The sequence below is a fragment of the Acanthochromis polyacanthus genome, chromosome 18 (genome assembly GCF_021347895.1).
Source record: "Acanthochromis polyacanthus isolate Apoly-LR-REF ecotype Palm Island chromosome 18, KAUST_Apoly_ChrSc, whole genome shotgun sequence".
Classification (NCBI taxonomy): Eukaryota; Metazoa; Chordata; class Actinopteri; family Pomacentridae; genus Acanthochromis; species Acanthochromis polyacanthus.
In genome coordinates, this window is record NC_067130.1 from 26002562 (window position 1) to 26030473 (window position 27912).

The 27912-nt window shown below is 41.3% G+C and overlaps 1 protein-coding gene across 2 annotated transcripts in view; it reads right to left on the reverse strand.

Annotated features, from left to right (window-relative positions):
- Positions 1-8876: 8876 nt before the first annotated feature.
- LOC110959476 (leucine-rich repeat transmembrane neuronal protein 4) overlaps positions 8877-27912 on the reverse strand; it is a 118105-nt gene continuing 99069 nt past the window's right edge. The window contains exon 3 of one of the 2 annotated variants that reach the window (XM_022206356.2): positions 8877-15031. In XM_022206356.2, the coding sequence (XP_022062048.1) occupies positions 14708-15031 (324 nt within the window). In that variant the 3' untranslated portion in view covers positions 8877-14707. The remainder of the gene's footprint in view (positions 15032-27912) is intronic. The other variant, XR_002596230.2, reaches the window with a different exon arrangement.

The following is a 27912-nucleotide window of genomic DNA, read 5'->3' on the forward strand; positions in this document are numbered from 1 at the left end:
GCCTGGTTCTCTGCTGATGAGGTCTTTCATCTGCTGATATACCCTGTCGTGGTTTTGATCCCAAACAAATTCAGTGTCCTGTTTGAGTAGTTGGAGCAGTGGGCGTTTCAGACAGGCCTGGAGCAAATCTGGACAGGTAGTTAGCCATGCCTAGGACAGTTTCAAGCTCGTTTTTGTTTTCAGGGGGTGGCATTTCTTTCATGGCCTGGACTTTCTTTGGATCTGGTTGGATGCCGTCACTTGTGAGTTTGTGACCAAAGTAGCTCACCTCAGTAGCACATATGACACTTTTCTCTGGATTCAGTCGTACACCACGTTCTCTTGTGCGTTCCAACATGGCTCGGAGGTTGACGTCATGTTCCTCTCTGGTCCTGCCAAACACCAATATGTCATCAACAATAGCTACAACACCATTTAGGCCACTGTATGTCTCGTCTATTTTCCTCTGGAAGATGTGCTGCGCAGATATAATTCTAAAGGGCAGACGGAGAAAGCGGTATCTTCCAAAGATGGTGTTAAATGTAGTGAGCAGGGATGACTCGTGTGTCAGTTTGATGTTCCAGTAACCTGAGTGTGTGTCCATCACACTGAAGTATTGCACTCCGGCCAACTTTGGGGTGATGTCATCTAAAGTAGGAAGAGGGTAGTGTGGTCTCTTGATTGCTTTGTTTATATCCCGAGGGTCAAGACTGACTCTGAGTTTTCCATTACTGGGTTTCTTTGCAACAATAAGTCCATTTACCCATTCTGTGGGCTCATTTACTTTGGCGATAATGTCGTTTTTCTCCATGTCGTCCAGCTCCTGCTTTAAGCAGTCTCTTAGCATGAATGGTATCCTTCGTGGCGGGTATACGACTGGCACTGCTGAGGGGTCTACATGTAGGCTGCATTCGCCTGGGAACTTTCCTACCCCTTTGAATACATCAGCGAATTCCTCCATGATGCTGGTGGGCTCTATTGACATGACCAGTTTGACTAGATTAAGGTCAAGGCATGCTCTTAGCCCTAAGATTGGAGGGGCTGCTGTGTTCACAATGTCAAATACAAATGTGTGGTGGCTGCCTTTTCTACTGCATTTGAGCTCACATGTGCCTTTAATGTCGAGTCTCTCTCCCTCATAGCCTGATAGAGAGCGTGTGGCTGGACTCAATTTGACATGTTTGAAAAGTCTGTTGAAGAGCTGAAAAGGAATGACGTTAGCGGTAGCTCCAGTGTCCAGTTTGAATCGAATACTGTGGCACTGTGCTCCTACCTGGACATCTGCAAATGCTTGTTCATTAGTTTCTCCCTCGTTTGTCTTGGTGATAGTGTCTATAAACAGTTCGTCTGTGCCACTCGAATTATTTTGTTCAACTGTGTAGACATTGTTTGACTTGTGTTGTTATGTCTGGCAAACCTTAGCAAAGTGGTTCATTTTCTGACACTTTTTGCACTTACGTCCTTTTGCAGGACACACATCTTTGTCACTGTGTTGTAGCGCACATCTCCCGCATGTCTTCTTGGGGTTGTTACAGCTGTCTGTCTTTGTGCTTTTCGGCTGCGTGTGCCTCCTCTTTGAGAAAATGGCGTGTGCTGCCAGCGGTGCTTGGGGACTTGGACGTGGGGCTATCATTGTCTTTAGCTGGTCTTGTGCTATTTCGTAAGAGCTAGCAATGTCAATGGCTTTATCCAATGTAAGATCTGAGCCTTGATTTAACAGCTTCTCTCTCACATGAGGTGAGTTAGTGGCAAATACGATCCTATCACGCACCATCTCGTCACTATTAGCATAGCCGCATTGCTTCACGAGTAGCTTTAGCTCAGTAACGAAATGCTCAAAAGACTCCCCTTCGCCTTGCAGTCTCTCATTGAATTTGTACCTTGCAAAAATGTTGTTAGTTTTAGGCATGAGTCACTCTTCAAAGCGTCCATAATAAGTATCTAGCTTATTAGTTTCATCTGCTGTCAATGTCCAAGTGTTAAAAATATCGCGACCTCTTTCTCCTACCCACAAAAGCAAATAGCTGCATTGAGTCGCTTCCTCCTTTCCCTTTAGCAGTCCAGAAAACGTGAGCTTTACGTGCTGCACGAATCTCCGCCATGCGTTGGGAAGGTTTGCCGAATCCCAATCCATCTGCGGTGTAGGCACTCTCGATGGATCCATCATTAACTCCTTTTCTTTAGAAGCGTACAGTCTGATGAGTCTCTGACACCATGTAATGTTCTGGTTGGCATGAAATAAGACGACTTATTGAAGAGTCTATTGGAGCTTTATTTGCTGCTCTGCCGCTCACATTGACCTCCATTGTAACTGATGTAAACAACACATCCCAGCATGCATTGCTACTCCCACTTGAACTCTGGTGAGTGATAAGTGACAAAATACTAGTTCGCATTGGTAATACAACAAGCAGTTCCATCAATGTGCGGAGTTTGAGGGTTTGGAGAAGGCCACCCGTCGTGATGCACAGCCTGACTGGCAAGTGTTCCAGGCACAGCTTTCCAGACTGCAGGAGGGTAAGATGACCAAAATGTGCATGGCATCTGCAGACCAAAGACACAGAGAAGAATAAAAATGCAGTTAAAATCTGAAAGCTAAATAAAGTTGCCAAAATAACTTGACCCAATCTACCTCAAACTCAAATGTTGTCCTAATTATGCATGCTATCAACTGGCAATGCATGGAAAAGAGAGAAAAGATACCTTACAATCACTTTGGAACCAATCGCAAAAAGACCTCAACACCAACTGCAGACCTCAACAGTGACACCAACGGTAGGATCTAGGAAGACATAATAGGAATATACATAACAGACATTTTTCTAGATTTGTATTCCCCCTGAATAAAGTCCAAGTGAATCTTGGTGTGCTAACAGGAAAAGAAGAGATTCAAGTTGATACTTTCTGAACCACGTCAAAAGTGTGGGTTTCGATTACAAACAGCTCACCCATCTTATTGTAGGAATCCTCCAAGCATGTATCTATCATCTTCGGGGCACTATGTGCACATCAGGAAATCATGCCTATTTCATTGCATTTCCTGAAGGCAGCCTGTCAAGCTCCATGATGGCTTTGACATCATGACTCTTCCCTGCACATCTGTAATCATCTGCAAACTCTCTATATGCTAAGACCATCTTTAAAAGAGATGTCTAAGTTTCTGCAGCCTCTAAATACGTGACACTCCAGCATGCGGGGGAGGCTGCTGATTAAGCTTAAGCTCATCATTCAGCCTTCAGGGGGCCTGAATGGCATCCCCCTGCTTTCCCTCTATTATATTCTGCAGCTCCAGATTTCTGGAGGCAGTTAAAGGCTCCGTCGGGTTAAAGCTTTAAGATTTTGTCCAGAAAACCTTGCTGACCTTAACTGTGCATCCTCAAATCTGACTGCGTCTGAGGTCCAGCAGCCAGGCTTTGCTTTTCTACGTCGCAAGGGGATGGGCTCTGCCTCTGCTGATTCCTTCAACAGTGGGTTGTTGTGGTGGAAAAACCCTGCTTAAAGCTTCCCCGCTGACATCTAACAGTCAGCTGTTGCCCTCCTCCCTGCGTGTTTCTCTGAAAGGAAAAGTATGAGTCAGAACAACAAAATTCAGAGGAGATGTTTTCTTAATGTGAGCTTCAGTGATGTACACCAGAATTAAAATTTGATGTTTGTGGAAAGATTTTTCAAATACATTAACTCATAACCCACGGTGACACCAGTGTAACAAGCACTTTAAGTGCCCCAGTCTCTTCCTTGTCAAGTTTTATGTCTGACCTTAACTCATAAAGTCCTTTAAGGAAAAATGAGTCTGGGTTCTTATGGGTTAAATGGAAATGCATTTCAAAACAGGGTATTTTAGCTAAGAATATGACAACATCCAAACATTGTACAGTTTTAGCTTCTATTTTTCTTTGCACTCAAGTTTATTTCCTGAGCCTCTTTTTTGTTGCAGCCTGGTTTGCATTTTTATTTTCAGGTCCTTTTCAGAGCAAATATCTCAGAGCATCTAAGAAAGAAAAAATACAGTTATATTGGGCATTACTGGAAGGAACACTACATAAAAGCACAACCCCCCCCAAAAAAAGAGCAAGTGGAGCAAAAACGTAAACTCTATTTTTAAATGTTGATTTCTCATTTGCGGTCAAGGGGAAGACACGGCACAGTGTGTAAAAAGAAAATGCCAAAGGGAAAGAGAAAAAGGGCTCTATTTGGCCATCCAAAGAGGGTGGCAGGATACAGAAAAGCGAATGTAAGTTTGGATAAGGACAAGACCTTTTACATCCCCGAGGAGCTCCATTACTTACAGTGGATGTAGGACTAACGGTGCCATAGAAATCTTTGCTTGGTTGAAGAGAAAGCACACACAGTGTCCACAGAGGGTACATATATGTGTGTGTGCGTGCGTCTGTGTGTGTGTGTCACAGTGAAAGAACAGTTGAAAAAACCCTTAGAAACAACCTTGGAGTGTCTCAAGCCAATGAATTCTCCATTCTCCAACCAGTAGAGAGTTTTCAACCCCACACCGCCATCACACTGTTTAAAGGTCACTGAGAATCAGACACCGCATACTTACCAAGCCTCCTGACCTGGCCAATCAACCACCAGCCATGTCCTTTTTACACACAAACTGAGATGAGGTGGGCTGTGTGCAATCAGCTGAAAGAGGCTGACCCCTCAGTCATGTCAGACCTTTTCTTTCTTTCTTTCTTTCTTTCTTTCTTTCTTACTTAGCCTTTCAGAAACTTGTGCCTTTGAAGAGGGGAAAAAGCCGGTGCCTTTCCAAAACATGGCAAAATGTCGTATGTTGATATGATGCTGATCACGGCATTGCAGTGTCCTGCATCGTGCATGCATAAGGAATATGCACGAATGGCATCTTGGTTGTGTTGTATTGTGTCAAAATAGGTAAATGTGTATCTACATGTAATATTGGCTGTGTTATTAGCAGTATCAGCTTAGAAAACATTTAACTGCTGGACACCTGACTTTACAGCTTTAAATGTTTGATGAACAAATAGTAGATAATCCTCGAGTTGGGGATGTTACTCCACAGGGTGTGTGATCATTGGAGGAGAAAAGTCAGAGACAGCGAGACCTCATGTCCTGAAAATCTGTGTGAGCCGGACTATAAGCAGCCTTGTCATGTTCTTCCAGGGCGGTGATGCTATGATGCCTGCATCTGAAGTGACAGCAGGCTGAAGCAGAAAGATCTCCCATTTCTGTGACGCCACCGGTGGCCCATCGCCATGGGTATCCGGTTCACTCTAAGCAAATGAGCTGCATTCGTCCCGTTTGCTTCCTGATTGTTTGTATGCCTGTGTTCACCATCACCCAAAAAAAGTTTGCAAAATAAACAGAAACTCTGAAGTGTAGGTTATCTGGCCGCTGCTGTGTTGTTGTTTTTTTTCATTTCTTATCCCGCCCCCTGCTTGTGCCTGTTCAGTATTTTGCCGACTCACTTCAGTGCCTCAGTTGGAAGAGAGAGACAGTTGCAGGAATGTCACTGGCAGTGCAGAGGGGAACTACAATTTTAATGTCAATATTGACTCTGGTCTGTGCCATCAAGCACCTTTCTTTGTTTGTGTTACCTCAGTGATCAGAAATGTGCACCTTGGATCCACCTTTACATCAATGCTGGTGGTGAGAAAGAGCAGGATTCTCAGCCAGTGTTAAGTTGTTCTTTAACCTGTAGTGAAAATCAAGTTTTTGCTTTTGATGCTTGTCCATATGATGTTTTTCTGAACACGAGAAGGTCTGCCATGAGCATATAAAGCTGTCAACATCATTGCTGAGCATCTAACATCTTGAAACTGCAATGTACTGAGGAATGTCTCAAACACGCAGATTTGGACTTTCTTATACAACTAACGAAAAGGAGCCAATCCTGTCAGCTAGCAAGGCTTTCTGGGTCATCATTCAGAATCGATTTCTGGTTGGAGCATATATGGCTAAACTCCAATACTACTGTTTTTTCATGTCACGTTTGGAAGAATTCAGAAAATATAATTTGTTCCTCATTGGAGCAATTCAATTTCTTCCACCTATGACTTGTATAATTGGTTGATTTCATTACATTCCAGCCACATCTCTGAAATATTCCTATAGGGCTAAACTGCATTCTCAGTTATCAACATACAGTAGTGTTCAAAAGTTTGGGGTCACCCAGACAATTTCATGTTTTCCATGAAAACGTACACTTTTATTCTTGTGCTAACATAACTGCACAAGGGTTTTCTAATCAGTAATTAGCCTTTCAACATGATTAGCTAACACAATGTAACATTAGAACACAGGACTGATGGTTGCTGGAAATGGGCCTCTGTGCCCCTATGTAGATATCCATCCATCCATCCATTGTCTATACACCGCTTTATCCTCATTAGGGTCGCGGGGGGTGCTGGAGCCTATCTCAGCTGACTCAGGCGAAGGCAGGGGACACCCTGGACAGGTCGCCAGTCTGTGGCAGGGTTACATATACAGACAAACAATCACACTCACATTCACACCTACGGGCAATTTAGAATAATCAATTAACCTCAGCATATATTTGGAATGTGGGAGGAAGCCGGAGTGCCAGGAGAAAACCCACGCATACACAGGGAGAACATGCAAACTCCATGCAGAAAGATCCCAGGCCCAGGCCGGGATTTGAACCGGGGATCTTCTTGCTGCAAGGCGAAAGTGCTAACGACCACACCACTGTGCAGCCCCCCCATGTAGATATTCCACGAAAAATCAGCTGTTTCCAGCTAGAATAGTCATTTACCACATGAACAATGTCTAGACTCTATTTCTGATTTAATGTCATTTTCATTGAAAAAATGGATTTTCTTTCAAAATTAAGGATATTTCTAAATGCTCCCAAACTTTTGAATAGTTCAGTTAGTGTAACCTCAGTCTTCTGAGTGAATTCCTGTTGCTGACTTGCCACCGTTCTCCCCTAATGTCTTCACGCTAACTTTAAAACAAACCTCTTAAATCGGAAGCCTTTCCTGCTACGTCACAGAGGTATCTTTTGATGAGAAAATACATTTATTTCAAAGTGATACTACACTTCTTCCATAATGTAAATGACAATGTAGTTTAGTTTCATAGGAATGTATTATTTGGAAGACAGAACTATAAATTCATATGAGACTGACGTGATTATGTCGGCAGCTGCCAAAGAAAACTAACTTTCACTTCTATGATGCACAATGTGTGTTGTTGACTGTGCTTGCAGATCACAGTGTGAGAAACAAGAAAATTCTCGACCAAAATCCTTCCAAGATTTATTACTTAAAGAGCTGCAGATGTGTCATTCAGCATCGTTCTGATTCTGACATATAGGCCTCTCCAATGCATCTTGTAGGCAAATGAAGGCCTAGCTTCTCGCTCTTTTGTACACTTTTGAAGCAGCATAGACACTACAGCTCAGACCATGTTTTGTTGAAGAGGCCACTGATGAGCCTAAAGCCCAAAGCAGTCTGAGCATATTAGATGGCTGTCTTTTACCATTGTAGTGCAGGATCCAACAGTTTTAACTGCTATTTTAGCTCTGAGTGTGCCAAAACACTGACAAATAGTAGTTACTGGATGTTACTGCACTTCTGTGAGCATGGAGGCAAGAGAACAATGGGAAGTTTATTAAGTTTGCCTATTAGCTGACTATTATGTTTAAGATGGTGATGTTGGAGAGATAACTACGACTCAATGAGAACATCAGGAAGGCAGAAAAATGGCGAAAAATTGATATTTCCACCAGATTTAGCCAACAGACCTGCACAGTAGTGTTTCGAGGTTGGTGAGAAGTAGCTACCCTAGAAAAGGTACATTTTTGTACCCCTAAAAAGACATTCTACAGGGGTGGTTCTTGTGATTGGAGCATGCTTGAAGGTTCAGGCAGCCTTTAAATTGCCCCCAAGCTCCTGGAGTGGAAAATTACCTAACGGCAGTGTATTGTACACACTGGATGACAATCTCCTCACACATTGGGAGATTACTGTCACAATGTGATCACACACCACAATATGTCTCACACTGTGGTCTGTGTTCCTTGTTCTTCGGGTGCTCTTTGTGGATTCTGTTCTATTCTGAGGAAGCATCTTTCAGAATAGTCACAGGCCATCAAACCCTGCTGAGTGTGATTGTGTCCTCTCTTTGGACCATGTGATTGCATTCTCACAGGCGATAAAAGGTCCAAATTACATTAATTACTGTGAATTTGCTTGGAACTTTTCAGCTTGTCGGTTAATTGCAACCCACAACATTTTGTGTTTATACATTTTTTGGACACTTTACTACGAGTGAAGCGAATTTCCCCAGACATGCATACATAATTCTTTCACAGTTTGCTAGGGGATCCTTAAATTACAGTGAGTAACTGAGAGGACAGTGAGGATGCTACCAGTCTAAGAAATAACTGCATCTGCTTGAAGATGTTTAAAACCGAGCACGATTCCAAACAGCTAGAGCTGCTTTCTGTGTAAAAAACCAGAGAGCTTGTAAAATCTTGCAGAGGCCACAGAAACAACTACAAAATGAGATGATGAGAAGAGTTTATTTTACTGCCGGTGTTTTCAGGGTAAATCATCACAGTTAACACCGAAAGCTGGCACTGTAAAGCACTCCCATCCCCGAAGTATTTGGTTCAGTTTCTGTCTGTGTTTATTTGCTACAGAAACTAACACGGAGCTCTGCACACAATTAACAATTCAAGAAAATGCGGGCTCCAAGCACTCAGCATTCTCACTTTTGCTCCTGAAGAAGACCAGAAGATTAGAAACTCCTCCAAAATCAAAGAAAACCATGTACTTCTACACCAATATTATAGTTGTGTTCACATTCTGAGTAGTTCTGTCTATGACTTGTTGTAAATTAGTAGAGCTCCCCATTCCCACAAGCTCAAATACAACAGACAAACAAGACACCACTACTCCCATCTTTAGATGTTTATTTCTGATATCATCATCAAAATTTTTACAAAACATTTTCTGACAATAATATACTCAAAGAAGAGCCATGTTTTTGCGCTTGGACCAGGTCTCCACAAAAATGCTTTAGGTCTGAATACAGTAAAAATAACAAAAAATAAAAAATAAAAATCCAAATTAAAAAAACTAAATAAAAATCAACGACAAACCAACTACCAAACAATGCAGCGCATATTTACACCCTACAGAAATTGATTCTCTCTGCAGGAAATGGATGAGAAGGAGACAGCAGGGTTCCCATGGTTTATATGGAAAGCATTTAAGAGGCAGCAAAAAAGAGGGGAAAAAATAAAAAAGGGAAAGTGCTTGAGCCTGCAAGGAAAAGAAAAAAAAGACTAATTCTGATATTGCTTTCTGTCAGGTTCCCTCCTTTTGCTCTCGCTGCACTCTCAAGCCAACTGCAAGAGAAGAATGCAGCCCATTTGAATAAAAACCGTCCTTTCTTCAGTGCTCACATTAAATCCAATTAGGGCTATAAATGGGGCTTTGTACGACAAACGAAAAAGTGTGTTTCCCCCGACAGAGGTTAATGATCATGCCTTGGCTTTCTGTGTACCCTCTGACAAGAGCAATGGCCAAAAAACAAAGTCAGAACAATACGGGTCAGAGGTTAAAGACTTCATGCTAATGTGAAACAGCATGGAACAATAACAATCAATGGGGACTGAGCTGGCCTGAACATCAGTAATGGTGACGTTGGTTCAGAGGAGGTAGAGGTGTAGGTGCTGCTATAGATACACACATATAGGCCATCTGGGTACATGCAGGGCGGCTAACTCACCAGCAGAGCTTCCAGTGTCTCTTGAGTGTGACAGGGTTATTAATTCTTACCATTTTTTTTGAGTCTGTACACACATTAATGGCACGCGAACAGTAATAGAAACTCAAATTGGTAAGATAAGGGGCAATCTTTCTATTCCCTTTAACATCTTTTCTTTTTCTTTTTTTAGCTCCCTTACTCATGTGTCCGCTCCTACGAGTCATGACTGTGTGCCCCCACACTGCCTGCTGGTAAGATGCAGATGTATGGCAGAAGAAGAAGAAAAGCAGCAAATAAATGTCTGGCTTGGAATAAATTTTTCAAAACCTATTTATCAGGGAATGGATTAGAACCTACTGAACCATCACAGATGGCCTTGGGTGAACTGGAATGGATGTGAGCGTCAAAACCTGTAGCACTTTATCACCGTTCATCAAATCTTGTGCAGCATCGCCCATGTCTTTTTCTTTCTGTGTGTATGCATTTACACGTGATTGTTTCTGCGGTTAAAGACCGACAAGTCACAGTGGATTCTTGCCGATAGTGTAATTTATAACACGTTTCGAAACAAGGTGTATCTTTTGTGTGAGCATGCATAATATGCACAGTTTCTGAAGATACAAGTGCGTGACTACTGAATGCTTATGTGTCAGAGCCAGGCGTGAACTAACCGTGACGTCACCCGTTGGTTTCAACGCTGAGAAAATGAAGCCTGGACTTTGCTACTTCCTGGTCGCCATTTTGGATTTTTTGGAGCCAGTGACGTAAAAAGCGTCATCAAACAGGCTGGACCGGAGAGCAACTAGGGGCAGGACCAGTCAATGGGACTGTCAATCAAGTATAGCCACGCCCCCTGGCTCTGCCAACTTTAACGATTTATTTAAAATTTAGTATTTATTTATTTTAAGATCGGCCACCTGATCTCTCATTTTGACCATGAAAACTAACGGGGAAAAAATCCTGAGCTGTAGAAAATCAGTCTATCAAATTTTATTTTTTCCAAAAATGAATTGGGGTCTATGGAGCAAAAGCTTTTTGGAGCCAACCCTAGCGGACGGTGTGATATTGCAAGTTTTTGACACTTCCGGGTGGGCTTCAATTTTGGAGCCAGATGCTACGTCCATCTTTATATACAGTCTATGGTCAGAGCTCGGTTGAAGCTGTTTCTGTTACAGTGGAAATAAAGCTGCCTGGGACAGAAGAAGTATCACAAAGCTTTCATTGTAACAGAAAAGTGTCCTTGCACTCACCCATTTGTCCCGCTATGTCTGCCCTATTAGAAAACATCTCTGTGCACCCCCACTTCTCATCTCCTCTGCTTTCCCTTTCCCCTCAGAGATGTGCATTTAGCTTTTCCTCTGAGCATAAACACTGAAATATGAAAGTTTTTACTGCAGTTCCTCAGACCTTTTTTCACCCCACCCCAAGCAACAAAAAGAAAAAAGAGGCGGAAAAAAAATTTAAAGAATGAAAAAAAAGGTTCCCAGTGGGGACTTCAGCCCAAACTCAAAGAGTGAAGGGGGTTGGGGAGTTTGGGGTGTACAAAAATCAAATCATAAACAAACAAAGCAGAAGAGAAAATAAAGCCTGTTGGCATTGTGGGGCAAGCGCAGACAGTCCTGGAGTTCAGCTCAAACATGCATCATTAGCATGCAGCGCTTGTGCTTCCAGCTCTCTGATGGCAAAAAAAGGAAAAAAAAGACGTAAAAATGGACAAAAAAATGAGATAATTACTGGCAACAGGATTCGAAACATCCTGCTGAATGTATCAGATTTTATCAGGGAGGTATTCATGATTAACTGATCGTTTATTAGTCGCTGATTTAATTGTGAACATAGGAAGATTATATTAGCATTTCATAATTACACATGAAGGGCAGACCAGCTTTGATCTCGTGTTTAGACTGAATTGAACCATTTTCGGAAAAAGCTGAAGCAATTACTGCACGTGGGCAGGGATATATAGCATTGGACTATTAAAGGGAAAGTATGTGCCCAACACAAGCCTCTTTCTCTGTGTAGCAAGCCTATAGTGCCGGGAATTTAAGGGATTTAAGGGCATGAATTGGTCAGCAGACAATTTACTTTAAAAATGGTGAAGTTGCCCATGACACGTGCTGCTGGTTCTAGGGCACTCCAGACAGGAAATATCTCCCCGTAGTGTTTATCTCTGGTTCAGCGCTCTTCCCTAACTGGGCATAGTTTCCCAAAATATCAGCATGCGGACAGAAATAGAACATCATTACACAGGTTCACCTGTGTCACCAAGCGGCAGACATGAAATTCAGGCCAAGGAGTTATCAGGGGTGATATAGAGCAAGGCAAGACAATACATGGATAGAATCGAGAGAGCTCCCATTATCAAGACATTGGCACAGCTGCTATTACAAAGTAAACTCCACCAGCACTATTAAGCAACTGTACTGAGCGAATCAACTGCTTTTTTATGCAATGTCCTGTACACGAAGGTGACCCCCTTCTTAGTAGTGATACCATGAAGAGTTTTGGGTCACTTTTTATGTTTTGGATCTGGTTTTTGGTAAAAAAAAAAAAAAGAAAAAAGAAAAGAAACAAATACACACATACACGCACACAAAAAAAACATTTAACGAAATAATGGCACAAACAGAAACATCCGTCACCAGTTAAACTCTTGGTATAAAGAACAGCACACTTCTTCTCCCCGAGTAGACCTTGAAATGGCAGATAGTGTTGAGATTCTTAAACAAGAGGATTGGGATGTAACACATCATGCAACCGCCACCTGCAAGGTGAGCTCTCAAACAGAAAATCTATGAAATTTTGGCGCTTGAAGTACATCTACGAGGACATGGCTCCCAATCTTCCCTTCTTCACATTATTAAGTAAAATGATTGGATTTGAGAAATAACCTCAGTTAACATAGCTTGTGTTTAATGGTACAATGGTAGAATAGTGAAGGGAGCAGATAGAAAAATATTTATCATTGAAACAACAAGAGTATTACAGTAGGAACCTCCTCACCGAGTCATCTTGGTAATATATTCCCACTGGAAAGTGAATAAGGCTCCTCTTCTGTTCACAAGCAGTTTGTGTTTCAGAAGAAGTGAAGTTCATACGTGTTTTTTTTTTCATTTTCTCTTTAAAGACTCATTATTTACACGATAAATAAGTTCTATTTGATTTTTGTCCTTTTTGATAAGTCTTATAGAATTTCTTGACATCATCTTTGAACACCTCAAAAACTGTCCTTTTTGTTCCATGACAAAATTATGAAACAAAATAAAATCCCTTATTTACTCTCTTATATTGAGGATGCACCCACTTTCATTGGGGAGGGGGGAGTTTTGGCCCCTCTCAGTTTCATTAGTGGATCAATCAGTCGCTCTGCGGGAGGACCAAGCACGGCTTCCACGAAACTCCACGAAAACGACCCCTGGGTGCACTGCTCGGATGAAGCCGGAGATGAAATTCGACATATCTGAAGTCCTCGATGGCTCCGTGAGTCAGTGAATAGCGGTTTGCTTGACATAGTGGCCAACGGGTTACTGAGTGCAAAAAGGACCAATACTGCAGGCACACTTTCCGGAAACCCCCTCCCCCCCAAAAGAACGAGATGTCAGGCGATATTCCCAGCACAGTTTGTGGGTTCATATGGAGGTCAAAGAGAAGTCAATGTTCTGGTTCATCATTGCCCCCAGTGGGCACCATCACTCTGTTGGTTGGAGAGTTGGGGGAGGCAGGAGCACATGGCCTGAGCTTTATTTTGCCAAACCAGCAAAGATGGTGCTCTTCAAATGCTCCAGTGTGATGAAAGTCAAACACTGACTGTTTCAAATGACTGTTTGGGGCAGTGAGAGTGGTTTGACCTTCAATAAAAGTGGACCTTTTGTCAATAATATGTACAATACTTTTCATTCAAATGTACTTATTTTCACATAAATTGCCCATGATTGCCTTTTTAAAGCGCAGTGATTCATTCAGCTGGGATATACTCATATACAGTGACTTGCTATTCACCTGTGTAAAGGGTCCCTGTTTGTTTAAAAAAAACGGATGGAATATACAATTTATGCTGCTCTGGCTGATGTCGTTCATAGCTGAGGTCATAGATCGCAAGTGACTCGGTGTTTTGGAGGTAAGATACAACACTATGATAAATATCTTCTTGAATTTTCAGTTACACTACTCTGTTTATGTGTAATTACTTTGCTAATTTGCAAAGACGATCTCAGTTCTTCTGAAACTAGCAGGGGGTTAATTGTAAAAGTGAGCTGGCAATGGCTAGTTCAGCAGTAGAACAACTGACGTGAAAAATTCCCTTAGCTAAAGTAGCTTATGTGCATTAAAGAAAAATATATTAGTAAACTCTTTGGTTTAACATGCACATAAATGGAATTCAGATACAACATCCAAAGAAACGAAAGAAACAGAATCACCATGTAAGTATTTGTCTGTATGAAATAATGGTGCAGGTTTGCCTTTTTTAACAGCTAGTGTGTAGAAATGTATAATAATAACAATAATAATCACAGTACAAAGCCTCCTGCTCTTCACATGGTGTCTAGCTCCGTCTCTTAGATCTTTTACCGCTCCGACTTGTTTTGTGACGAGAACTTGTTGATTGCACTTTCCCTTTCGCTCCTGACCCAGTGCAAGTCGACTGCAGTTGCTGTGAACAGGTTCGCCCATGATGCTGACACGGGATGTGGCAAAAGACCAGAGCTGGAACAAGGTAATAACTTTTTTTTCTCTCTCATATGTTGAATTACCTCTCATGAGTCAGTAGTAAGGGGCTTTTCTATGAGATGCTTTGGAAAAAAAGAAAATCAAAATGATCAGCGAGGGTTGTCCCACCCCACTGTATACTGGGAGTGTTTCCGAATCCCTCCAGGCATAATTTGAAAGTTCTGTCCTCTTCATTTTCATTTACTCCTGTAATAAAAACAAGGCCCCACTGAACAACCAGCTCACCTGCCCCTTCGTTTCAGTCAGTCGGAGGCAACTTGCCCCACTTCTGTAAAACCCAAGCTTGCTAGCGTCCAAATTTGAGCGTGCCAGTGCGCTCGACGGGAGGAAAAGGCCCACCACTGGGACCTTCGGTCGGTGGTCTGAGGGTTGCTGGAGGAGAGTGAGGCCCTGGTACAGGGGCACCTATGCTGGCAGCAGAGGGCACAGCTGGCAGAGCCACTGTCTGTATAGTTCCCCTATCACATGGCCCAAGGTCCTCCAGGCCCTCCAGGCCCTGGGGAGGTCCCTCGTAGCCCATGTTGAGCCGCAGGGGTTGATGGGCCTGGCAGTAGTCTACAATAGGCTGTTCGTAGCGGTAGAAGGTCAGGGCACCCATCTGGTGAGGGACCTGTTTGAATTTATAGAGAGCAGAGAGGAGCGAACAGATGAGGTGATGACGGCGTGGAAGACACATGTGAATGTACAAGAGTGAAGACAACACAGAAGGAAAAAGAGGGAACACATGGGAAAGAGAGAAAACAAATTAGTGATATAGGTTCATAGCCAACTGTACATTTAGATACATCACCAAACAGATTGTTGAAGAGCAGCTATGTACTTATGTCCTCACACTAGGAGAAAGTGTTGTTTCTTGCTACAAGACAATACTCATAAATTTTGCAAAGCAAAGAAAGTTCTTCTGCAGGGAGTAAAGCTAAGAACATTTTTTATTGATGAGTGGGTGGTTATTCACCAGGACTTAGTCAATCGACCCTCTAAAACCCCCAAACCTGCAGGCGGGTTTGAAAGTCATGGTATTTAAAAAAAAAAAAAAAAAAAAAAATCACAAAAAAACTATACACTTTTCAGAGCCAGAAGCTGCAAAAAACTAAGAGAATTGTTTGATTGTCAACTTCTTGATGGCCCTTGAACTTATCATGTGCAGCTTTTGGTTACATCTGGGAAATTAACTAAATGTTAGCTCAAAATTGTGGAATGTCACTTTATTGAAATCATTTCATTCTGTGCTCCTTAGCACAGTCATGAATTGACTGCTGTGACCAAAAAGCACTTGGCGGAAATTCAGGAACTTTTTGATTAAACTGCAGGCTGTACTTACTCAGAGCAGATAGAAATCAAGTATGAAGCCAAATTCAAAATGGGGTAAAATGTCTTCAGTAGATGTCAATATGTAAACACCTTTGGACACTGGGAAAAAAATGTTGTTCATTCTGACTCCAGATTTTATTCAATTTTTTTGTAACAAAAATAGTTTTTGAGTTCTTTCTACTTCTAGTTACTGTGCTGATTCCATAAAGGTGCAAGACTTTATATTGCAGAGAAAAATGAGCACATAAGAATAAAACTGTACCAGAAGCAAAACTGCTTGGGGTTTGGAGGGTTAAAAGCAAAGTCAGTAGCTAGATCACCTTATTATTTCCCAACAAATTTTCAATATTTAATGTGTATGTTTCAACCAATCATAAAGTAAAAGCCAAATTTCACAGTTTAACCTTTTAGTCCCTGAGCCGTTTTTGAGGCACCTCCACAGCCCCCGCCGGCGGGGGCTGTGGAGGTGCCTTAGTCCCTTAGTAGGGACTAAGGGGTTAATAATTACCTTTCAAAAAAATGAATAAATGTGAGAGTAAATTCTTAGTGGTGGTTGAAGCATTTACAAAATTACATGTTAGAAGCACAGTTGTAACACATCTTTCCACATAATAATTGCCCTGATTACTTTGCCAAAGCCAACCTAAATAAAACGTGTTTTTTCTCATAGAGACCCCTCTAAAAACCCCAGGTACAGCAGCCACAGTTGCTTTGTTTTCACATAAATATTACGTACTTCCAAATGATGCTTCATTTTTCAAATGCACTTAATTTCATACACATTTCGTCGTGTCTTCTGTATGACTCTGAGTCTCACAGCTCAGTCAGCTTGGCAGCTCACTGCTGGCTCTCCGTAATCATCCTTGCATGGTGACCACCTGAGCCTCCAGTTAACCAAAACCTATTTGGAGCACAGGCCCTTTGAAATATGCTCTGCAAAGCATCTGTGACAACCACTTTTTTTCCTTTCTTTGCAAAGAAGTAAGAAACATCCTCCCTTGAACTTGGACTGAAATGCCCATTGTGCCGGACTTAAAAAATTCAGAAGATGAGAATTTGCTTGTGTGTGGATGCCACACAAATCAGGCTACAGATGACAAACCCCCAGATGGTTTTGCGCTCAACCTTTTGGTACAAGAGCTGAAGCACATAAGACTGTGCTCTCTCCGGTGCCATGTCACTTGTGTCACAGCCAGGAGCACTTATCACATCTGGCTGTGTCTCTGGTCTTGTGTTCCCCTCCACAGACCTCGACACAGTGCCAGACAAACAGATGAGCCTCCTGTGCCACTCTGTTTCCCTAACTTTAATTCACACACTTATTCGCCAATTAAGAGATTTCTAACAGGCCGTGAAAACAGTGGGGTAAGATGGCAGCTGACCTGGATTAAACGCTGCAGCCTGGCGGAGAGACACATCATCTGATCCGAGCGCACAGGCGACAAGAAGCGGCACAACAAATGCAGGAGCTGCAGATATGACACCGACACGGAAGCCATGAATAATACAACCCCTGACTCTTGCGGAGGCATTGGAAGCAGAGCAAAATGTCACAACCGTACCATCTTTCATGCAAATCCCTTGGCGTTGTATTTCTAACCTTAACTAGTGGTTGGAACCAGATCTGGAGAACATGATGCTCTTTTAAATAATCAGTTCCCCCAAATTTGGAAAAAAAAGAAATATTCTGCTACTCTCTACGGTATCTAGCAGATAGTATTGGTTTTAAGCACAGGGACGCTGGCATTTTCGTAACTTTGCTGTCTTCCCCCTTACAAAGAATTGGATTTTAATTGTGCTACTCCATAGCACTAAAACAAACACCAAAACATCCTACCAGCAACAATGGGCAGGGTGTCCTGGACAACAGACAGACATTTGTCTCAAAAAATCGGTCTCTAAGAATATAGCTGAGGGAAGAAATTTGAGCTACAAGCACCTACTCTTGAAGTGCAACAGTCTGGAAGTCTAACAGTCAAATAAAATCTAAATGATGTCAACAAAATTACGTTAAATATAAGAACGTCTTTGATATAAGCAACTCAAAAAAGGTGTTTTCCCATAATCTCGTAGCTTCTTTAGTTTAAAGCACACAAATGATGGGATTTCTATTCAGTCTATTTGACTCAAAAATCGGTCTCTAACAAAATAGCTGAGAAAAGAAATTTGAGCTATAAGCACCTAAAGACAGCTGGCAAATAATTCAAAAAGCAACAAGGGAACAGACCCTTGAAGTGCAACAATGTGGGTGGCTAACAGTCAAAACAAATCTAAATTAGGTCAACAAAGTGACATTAAATGTAAGAAAGCCTTTGGTATAAACAACTTGAAAAAGGTGTCTCCAATATCCTTGCAGCAGATAGTATTGGTTGTAAGTACAGAAATGACAACATTTCTGTTCCTAAAGTCTCTCCCATACAAAGACAGTGAATTGAATTTTATTTGCACCTCTTCATAGCATGGAAAGCTCAAAAGCAAAAGATCCTTTCAGTAACAATGGGCTAGTTATCCTGGATGTGACTCTAAAAGCAGTCTCTAAGAAAGTGACTAAGAGAAGACATCTGAGACAGAAGACAATTCTGGTACATGAAACTAAAAACTAACTGGTGAACAGACCATTTGAGTGCAAGAGAAACAGGTGTAAATAGAAAAAAAACTGGCAGTCTAACAGTCATAAAATCTTAATTATGTCAGCAAAATGACATTAAATTACAAGAGTCTTTGGTATAAGCGACTCAAAAAAGGTGCCTCCAATATCTTTGTAGCTGCCTTTTCTTATTTCTTTCTTCTGATAAGAGAAGTCACATTTAAGGTAACAGAAATGAATTTAGGGCACAAAGAAAAAAGCCGACTGTGTCAATGAAATGCAGATATATGCAGACTGAGATGGGGGAATAGCGTGTGTGTATGTGTGAGAGCAAATTTCAAAGTCCATTGGAAGCAGTCTGGCCTAAGCAGCCTGGCAGCTCAGGAACTACCTTGAACCATGGAGCTAAGATAAAGCCACTCTGAAAGTATTAACACCATCCATTCATCCATCCATCCATTATCTATACACCGCTTAATCCTTATTAGGGTCGCGAGGGGGCTGGAGTCTATCCCAGCTGACTTGGGGCAGAGGCAGGGGACACCTTGGACAGGCCGCCACTCTGTCACAGGGCTACATATACAGACAAACAATCACACTCACATTCACACTTACGGGCAATTAAGAATAATCAACTAACCTCAGCATATTTTGGACTGTGGGAGGAAGCTGGAGTACCCGGAGAAAACCCACGTGTGCACAGGGAGAACATGCAAACTCCATGCAGAAAGATCCTGGAAAAGCCAGGACGTGAACTGGGGATCTTCTAGCTGCAAGGCGAAAGTGCTAACCACTGTGCCTCTGTGCAGCCCAGTATTAACACCAATTCTGTTTAAAAATAAAAACCCAACAACACACCAACAGTGTCACTTGTAGCCTCAAGCTGCACTGTAACACGCCTTCATGATGCACTGCAGCCTTATTCCTACACCTTAAAACAAATCTGAGAGCATGTTTGTGTGGTGTGGCAATAATGTAGTCAGGCAGAACTTTCTATTTTCATAAAACACCTTTCCATCCCAGGCCTTTTCTTTCAAGTACACCTCCAGAACCGCAAGTCGGCTCGTCTTTCTATACCTCTTTCCTCCTCAAATGGACTCCATTAAGCGGGGCTGACTCATTACATTATAGGCACTCAGTGAATTACTCCCCTCATTCTCCTTTCAGTTTAAACCCCTTCACCAACCCGCCGCCATCACCTCATCTCCTGTCACACACCTCAGTCCACCTCAGCTCTGCCTGCTGATGTCCAATGAATTAATTAGCCAACATTAACTCCTGACCATTTCAGTAGATTCTATCAGATTGTCAGGGCATAAATCTGGCCTTGTGCAGAATGTGTGTGAGTGTGGGTGCACGTATCTCTACATGCAGGGTGTTTGATGGGAAAAAGAAGAACTGTCACGATCATCATGTGCATTCTTTACAATTCAGGGCACCCAGAACAGTGAATGCTGAAACAGTCATAAATATAAAATAACCTTTCTTGTCCGACAAATTTACTGATCCAGAATGCTCTTCAGGTTGGATTTTTCTGTTGTGCTGGTTCTATTCGAGCTCATAAGGAATGCTAACAGCCCCTTCTCTTTGCCTTAGGAAATTAGTAATTCTTTGCACTCAATAGTCTGTTGACAGCCAAATATGTAAATGGACAACATCTGGTCAGACTAACAAAAATACAAAGTAGACACGTCAGTTTACTTACCAAATGTTCTCAAAATACGTGACATGAGTAGGGATGAGCAGTGCTAAGATAGGGCTTATCTAACGCTGTGGAGGAGTCGCTGCTTTTCTTTTTTTTAAAGATAATTTGAAAACAGCCAATTCTAATCCATTATTATTCACTCAAGTCCTCATCCAGGCTCTTTTGACCCTTTATCTATTGCTGACATCCATTCCTGCCTGCTAGATTAGTGCTTATATGTGTGCGTGTGTTTTTTTTTTTTAGAAAGTTAAGACCAAAATAGATGCATGTATGAGAAGTTTGACTTTAAAATTGAGCAAGAGTTGGAGTTTCGCCGTGCCGTGCCAATCTGCAAAGCATTCATGCATCTGATTTCAGCATCTTTGCAGTTTTCAGCCGTGAATTACAGCTTTTTTAGCATTTCTTTGAGCAACATTCAAGTGCGCAGTGTGTGTGATTTTTGATTTTTTCTTTTTGTGCCGAACTCTGAGGAAATGCCTACCAGTTTCATCGTCTGATAGAAGGAAACCGGCTGTCTAACTCACTAAATCTGTAGCTTTCGGGCTTGTTGAGACATGAGCGCATAATTTACATATTCAACTGTGAATGGGCACCCAATTATGTTGCCACTATAAGGGGGGAAAAAAAGTAAGAGTAGATGAAATATAGCAATTGCAGATTCTTGACAAATCTGTTATTGTCCGCTGAGTATCATGTTTTGTTAGGGATACTTATTCTTATTCTTTTCTTAGTCTTTATTCGGATCATACTTGATGGAAACTGTAGCATGATAGCAATACATTTAAGTACGAGTCCTGGTCCAAGAGTCTTGCTGCATTTGGAGCTTGTATTTGATTATGCTTTCTGTTTTTAAAGTGCTTTTGTATATTTGCATGTGTTTTGTCATTTTGCAGCATTTTTACCCCAAAAGCTAAGCAGTTTCTGGTAAAATAGTGAAGACATTTTCTTTTTTTCCCTGATTTTTTTTTTAATATCAACAGCCACATTATGCGGAAGGTAGCAGGAAAGCACGAGGACATTTAAAAGACAAAGCTATTAGCCCAACATTTATGAATTATGACTTTCGGTTTAAGACAGAAGAAAGACCTGGCAATTATCCTCCTCCTGAGAAGAAGTCGTGCAAGAATGATGAAACATTTGTTGTTATTTTTGGTCATGTTTAGGTTACAATATGAACAGCTGGCGTCCCTTAGAACAATAACTGACAAATAAGAATCTGCAGTTCCAAAGGTACTGTGACTAGAAGGTTTGTGTCTCCGTAGAAAACGGATAAAAAAAGAGAAGAAACTGCAAAATTATCTGAGAGCCTGAGTCTGTGCAGAAGCAACCTCCATTGTATACTGTACACTAAAGCGCCTACCTGTCAGAAGGTATTAGCATAAAGAAAAGAAAAGAACGACAAAGAAATCCCCTCAACTCCCTGTGATGCACTGCTGGATGGATGTTTGCCCCTTTGGATCTCTGCCATCATCACCTGCTTGCGTTTCAACTGACAATGACTGGCATCCTGCCTCTCGGTGGATCTTTATCTCTGTATGTGTGAGCACACTGTAGAGTTACCTAAGGCTCAAAAAGCTCCGACACATCCTGCCAAAGGAGATTAAACCACATCTCTAAAGCGGAATCTCTTCTCAAATTGCTTTTAATGGCTCTTATTTCTTTTCTTGCACATTGTGAGCAAATGTGTGACTTCAAAAAAAGGTGCTGTTCAAATGAGGTTATTATTATACAGTGAGTATCTATTGTTAGCATATTTCTCTTCTTCAGCGACACCTCTGTGTACCATAACCAGAGGCTGTAAAAACTTGATCAGATGATTGCAAAACATTTTCGTTCTGTGGGTGCCTAGTTTCTGCTTTACTTTCTCACAACAGCACTAATTTGTTAGAGGAGTCATCAGTGACTTTTAAAAAAGCTCTAAATCCCATAAATTCATTTTTTTATAGCATTCTAGTGCCCCTTAGAAGTTTTGTTTATTTTTTGCATTCACGCTTTTATGAGCAGCTAAGGAGGCAGTAACAGTGCCACAGGCAGACAATTCTAATGCCTCCCTGGGCTTTAGGAGCATTACGGTTCAAAAGTCTGCCGCTTTCCCTGCCAAACACTTCGATTCTCTCACGTCATTGTATTGTGGCACACAGAAGCATAACAAAGTGAAGAGGAGGTGAAAAAGACTCCCACTAAAATGTTGCTTTGGCTTTACTTTTCTCCCCTTAAGTTTTCTGTCTTTATTTTTATTTTTTGCTTCATTTTTTAATTTGTGTAAATCCTTGTATTAAGCAGGAAATTGTTATTGTATCATTTCGAGTGGGATTTTCTTTTTTTGTTTTTTTATTCCCAAAAATCCAACAAGGCTATTACCATGCATATGTAGTATTATAATTATTATTGCATGCATCTGTCTGTATTGTTTTGATTTTTTTTAAAAAGTAGAAATGGCTGTTTAACTACTGCTCTCTTTGTCTATTCTTTATCCCTCTAGTCTCCTTTGTAAAAGTCTAGAGATACTACCATAATTCATTTCGGTTCATCCATATTTAAAGCTGGCAGTGACGCATATTTGATGTAAAGGTTCAGTGTTTATACTGAAACTGTTCCTACAATGCTGTTATTGCACAACTGCAGCTGACAATTATACATTTCTCGTAAAATGATTTCAGAAATAATGAGGATTGGAATAAGAGTTGGTATAGTAACCATATTTTTCATAGTGTCATCACATTGACTGCAATCCAGTCTTAATTTAGTCAGTTTATACTAATTCAGAGGTAGTAGTGGAAGCAGTTGTGCTATTAATAGTTGTGGTAAAAGTGTTGTGTAGTAGTACAAAAGCAATAATACGTCCAAAAAAATGACAAATAGGGAATCAAGAGTATTGTTCAGTAGCTGTATCAGCAGCCTACTCTTGGTTAGATTTCCTCAGCAAAGCAGGAAAAAGCAATTAACAGTTGCGGCTTACATAATTCCATTCTTGCTAATAAGCAATGTGTGCAAATATATACATATGGTACTCGTGTCTGTACATTACTGAGTCCACATATTCAACTGTTCATTATGTGTTCAACAATGTGACTGAGTGCAATCATAAACCAGCAAATTAACTCAAAGAACCTCTAATAATTCGAGCACCTAAGCCGTAATCACGTGTCCTCTGTGAGGCCGCGACTCTGTGGGTGCATGCATGTGCAACAGCGTGTGTGCATGTGATCGTTCACGTGCACGTTTGGTGTGTGGGAGAGTGTTGCCTTTTCAAATGCACGCTGCTCTAGCATTGCGGGGGCAGTCGGCGCAGATGTTGCCAGGCGGGCATCAATGACACGGAGCCCACCAGTCAGTGTGCATGGACGTGTCTGAGGAGGTGTGAAGGTAAACACCATCAGTTTGTTTTCAGACAGCGCATCCCAAGAGGTAGACTTCCCAGCTGCATTTGAAAGTGTGTTGGTGTAATAGACCTCAGTGCATGTAGTAGTGCACATTAGTGGTGTTAACATCTGTGGCAATTGAAGGTTGCTTTACAAAAAATACAAATATTCGTCACAAAAATACTACTTTTGTGACTTAGAGAGAGGGTAGAGACTCATTATGCATATTTTTACCTCCATGCTTTTAATCTGAAATTCCTACAGCACCTTTACATGATAAAAAGGAACCTTATTTATCTCATATTACCTGTTATGCAGCCCATTACCTGTTTATAGTATGACATAACGGTGAATTTGATCTTTCAATCACGACTTAAATTTTTTGCCGCGTGCCTAAGTAGATAGGTGTCAGAAATGTGCTAGAAAGCCAACTGAAGTGGAAAACATCTGTTGAAATACCAAAGGTAATATAGCGAGAAAACATTTATTCATGCTGTGGGAAAATTACTGTATAGTAAGTCACTGCACTGTCGGTTATTTGTATGCTCAAGTACAACAAGTGCCTATAATATTACTCAAGTAGACCACTTCGCAAGAACATGTGCATCCATTTGCCAAAACAATCATAATTTGATTTGGTAGATGGGCTGTGAATGGTGTAGTAGATGGCCATGTAAAGGAATTACAGTGACGTCAGCTTGTCACAAAATTGGAAAATAACACCAGTAACCTAGGATTTAAGTGATTTTTCAGCCATGGGTTTACTTTTGCAAACACATCTAAATAGTAAATGCAGTATCTCAAATTTTTATCTTTGAAAAGTTTATTTTAAGTATTAAAATGCATCTCTTTTCCCTTCCTTTTAATAAATATATTCAGTTTGTTGTAGCTTGCGGTTTGCACTAACTGCTAAATTGAGGTACGCAATGTTAATTCATGGTTAGATCAACTGTAAGATTACTTTTCTTTACAATTACGCTCAATCATGTTCCCAACCTGACATGCCAGGTGATATGGGAGGTCGCTCTTGGAAGCAGTATAAAAAAACGGCAGCAGCTTTCAGAAACTAGTTGGCAGGTGATTGGATGAACCATCTGTCCATCTTCATCTATCATGAGCTAACTCACACCTAAAACAGGCCTGCACCTGCCAGTAGTTCCTCATAGGACGCGGTTCATCCAACCAACCCTGGAACAGTGACAAGTCCATAGTTTTGAAGCCTGGCAAGATGGGTTCTCTTGCGATTGCGAACTTTCTACCATGCAAAGTAATCATGCTTCGGCATTATGGACAGCTTTAGTTTGTTTCTCCTCCGCAGAAACCAAGAAACCAATAAAAACCTTCAAAAAATATGAGCATTGGTCCCTACTGGTCATAACTGTGTTCTCCAAAGACTGCACTTGCCAAAAATGCACACTTTAAGGAGATCAGATTTAAACCTTTTTTAAAGCTTTGATAAAAGCTTTCCTGAAATTACATCTTGCTTTCATATTCTATTCCATTTTTATGTCACATTACAGAAGCTGAAGTCATTCTAACTGCCTTTTTGACTGTCTTTGAGGATGGACGACTACTACCTGGGATGTAAAGAGGCCTCCCAGGACTGTACTAGTTTTAGAGTCATAAAGGGTCAGTTAACTTCAGTGGCAGAATGTACAAACTTGACATTCCCTTGCAGAGCTGTGCAAGAAAATGAGCCCACATGTCCACATTTTAAACTAATTGATTCTCTAAACAAGCCGTTAGCCTCCCACTAATTCCTTAATGACTGGAGGTCCCTTTATGTGCAGTGACTCTTGATTACAGGTCTCTGACACCACACACACACACACACACACACACACACACACACACACACACACACACACAGGCAAATACACTAACAAATACATACACAACCAGGCTAGTTTCACAGAATAAAAGTGAGAGTGAAAACTGGTGAAAGACAGGGAAGGAGAAAGCAGGATCGAGGAGCCCCTTCACGCACTGATGAGCGCCCACTGTCGGCTCATCATGGCCTCCTCCCATTCTGAGGTACGTATAGTAAAGGAGCTTCTGCAGGCCACAGCAAATGGGCCATGAAATGTTATTCAATGCTCAACACGTTCCTCGGCCTGGTTTTGCTTTCAAACATAAACCGGGCACAATATATAATTACAACAGCCTAATGAAGGCATGGGCCGAGTGTCTGTGGAACAATGGAAAAGGGACAGAAAAGCTCACAGTGTACAGTATGTGCTTGCTGTTGTTGCAGTTTTTTTTTCATTTGGAGTGTCATGTTGTTTTCCTTTTGTCAGAACAGATTACGAGCTGCAACTAACAATTACCGTCATTGTTAATTAGTTTTGGGGGTTTTTCTCAATTGTTTCTGTAAAGAGGAAGATGGTTTGAAGGCTGCAGCTGCATTTTTGTGTTTCAAGAACAGTTGAAACCCCAATGGCATTCAATTTACAATGACATATTTAGTTGATATTCTCCTAAAAACCTGCTAAAATCAAACATAAATCACAGATAAGGCAGTAAATGACTGTGATACTTGCATTTAAGATGCAAATACAACGTGGTCTAACAAGTATCAGGTATTTTAGAACAGTAATCATGAACGAAGCTGAATGACATTTCTTTCTTTCTTTTTTTTTTTTTTTTTTTGCTAATTCGGGACAAATTTTCCACTGCAGGAACTTGAAGGTTTTTTAGGGTAACCTGAACCTTCGTCCATGTTCTGAAGAACCAAAAGTAGAACCGTTGCTCAGGTCCAACGGTTTCCAAAAAGGAAAGGATTTTTTTCTGAGTGCCATGAAAATCTGCTGTGTGGGTCTTAATGCTGACTGTATAAACTCAGACAGGTCGACAAACACCACTTAACGTTACCATCAACAATGTAAAATCCTCATATAGGAATGACAAAACTCCATTATTCTAATCACTGCATGCTCAAAGAACCCAAGTAACATCCAGTAATAACTATTTGTTGCTGTTCTGACACTGAAAACAAAAAAAAAATTGGCCAATTTTGGGACTATTCCTGGAAACATTTGTTCCTCGTCCCACCTGCCCCAAATTCGTGCAGTAGAAAGCCATGCATTGTTCCCCACTTGCCACCATTAGAACCAAACCGATGCTCTCTCATTTCGCTAAATAGAGACAGAGCATTATGAACACCATACTGGCTAGCAATAACCGTAATGATTAATCAGTTTTTATATTTATTTCTTGCCATCATCCATTCAGTGAAATAACTCTTCAATTACAAGTGAATCCAAACATGTAACCCATCACTGGAATTAAATATCGGTGTTGTAATACAACATAGCCCTATAGCAGGAACCTTGTGCAGCTAAAACCACCTATAGTATTTCATTTTTTACGTTATCTGTATGCAAATATTCAATGTCAGGATGCTCAGATGTTATTTCATGGCCTAACAAACAACCCTCAATAGCTTCCAGCTCCATTTATACAGTAAATCTCCTGCGACCATCAAAGAGTACCCAAACGCATATTAAGAAGGCCGACTGACAGCTTGTGTCAAAGGAGAACAATTTGTAGTTTCATTTCTGCCGTCCCATAATGAATTCAGAGTTCTCCAAATCTCCTGCCTGGTGATGTCTTGCATTAGGTGCTGCTTCCAGTCACGGCGGCACTGTGCAGTGTGTCTGAGTAATGAGCATGACCCAACATAAACGCTGTGTGGCCAACTTCGCTCTACACTGGGAGCGTCAGTCGCACTTTAATCAGGGATATTGGGGAGGAGTATGCCTGGGAAGGCAGGCTGAAGCTTTTAAAGACCTGACTAATAAGACATGTCAAAGGGAGCTGGGCAGTAGCCAGAACTGATATGCAGACTTTCCCTATCTGCTTCCCATCCTGCCTCAACAGCATTCGGACACAGATGGCCTTTTAACAAAGCTGGATATTCACTGATGCAAACAAACAACGCAAAGCATCTCAAAGCAGCATGTGGCCTTCCTGGTTAATCATTTCCTCCCTTTTCTCTCTTGGCTCCTCTCACAGTTTTTGTACTCTTGTCAGGCTGTTTTCAAAGTTAAGATAAGGTCAAGAACTTCTTAATTTTTTTTTTGGAAATAGTTTAGCGCGGGGTCCGGCTTTTCAAATTAACACATTCTGTTTTCCCAATGAAATGTGTGAAATGTTACTTTGTTTTAATTATTGCTTGGCAAAATGCTCCTTTCTCAGTCACGCATCCGTCTCTTGACGATTGCATTAGTAAGGAGGCATAGCAATGAGGGGGCTACTTTGATTGAGTAGGTATTTCATTTGAGACGAAGACTGAAAGCAAATGAGCAGAGAGACGAGGAGGAAAAAGAGGTACAGTGGAGAGAGCTGCATTGGTAATATGCTTCTGACTGTATAGCACCATGCAATGCAGAGAGCTGCATTGCTAATATGCTTCTGACTGTATAGCACAATGATATACAATCATAGGTAATTGACAGGCTTTTTTTTAGTCCATCAGATGCAGTAAAAAGTGGAATGACTACTTGGGTATAGATGTTAGATGACCT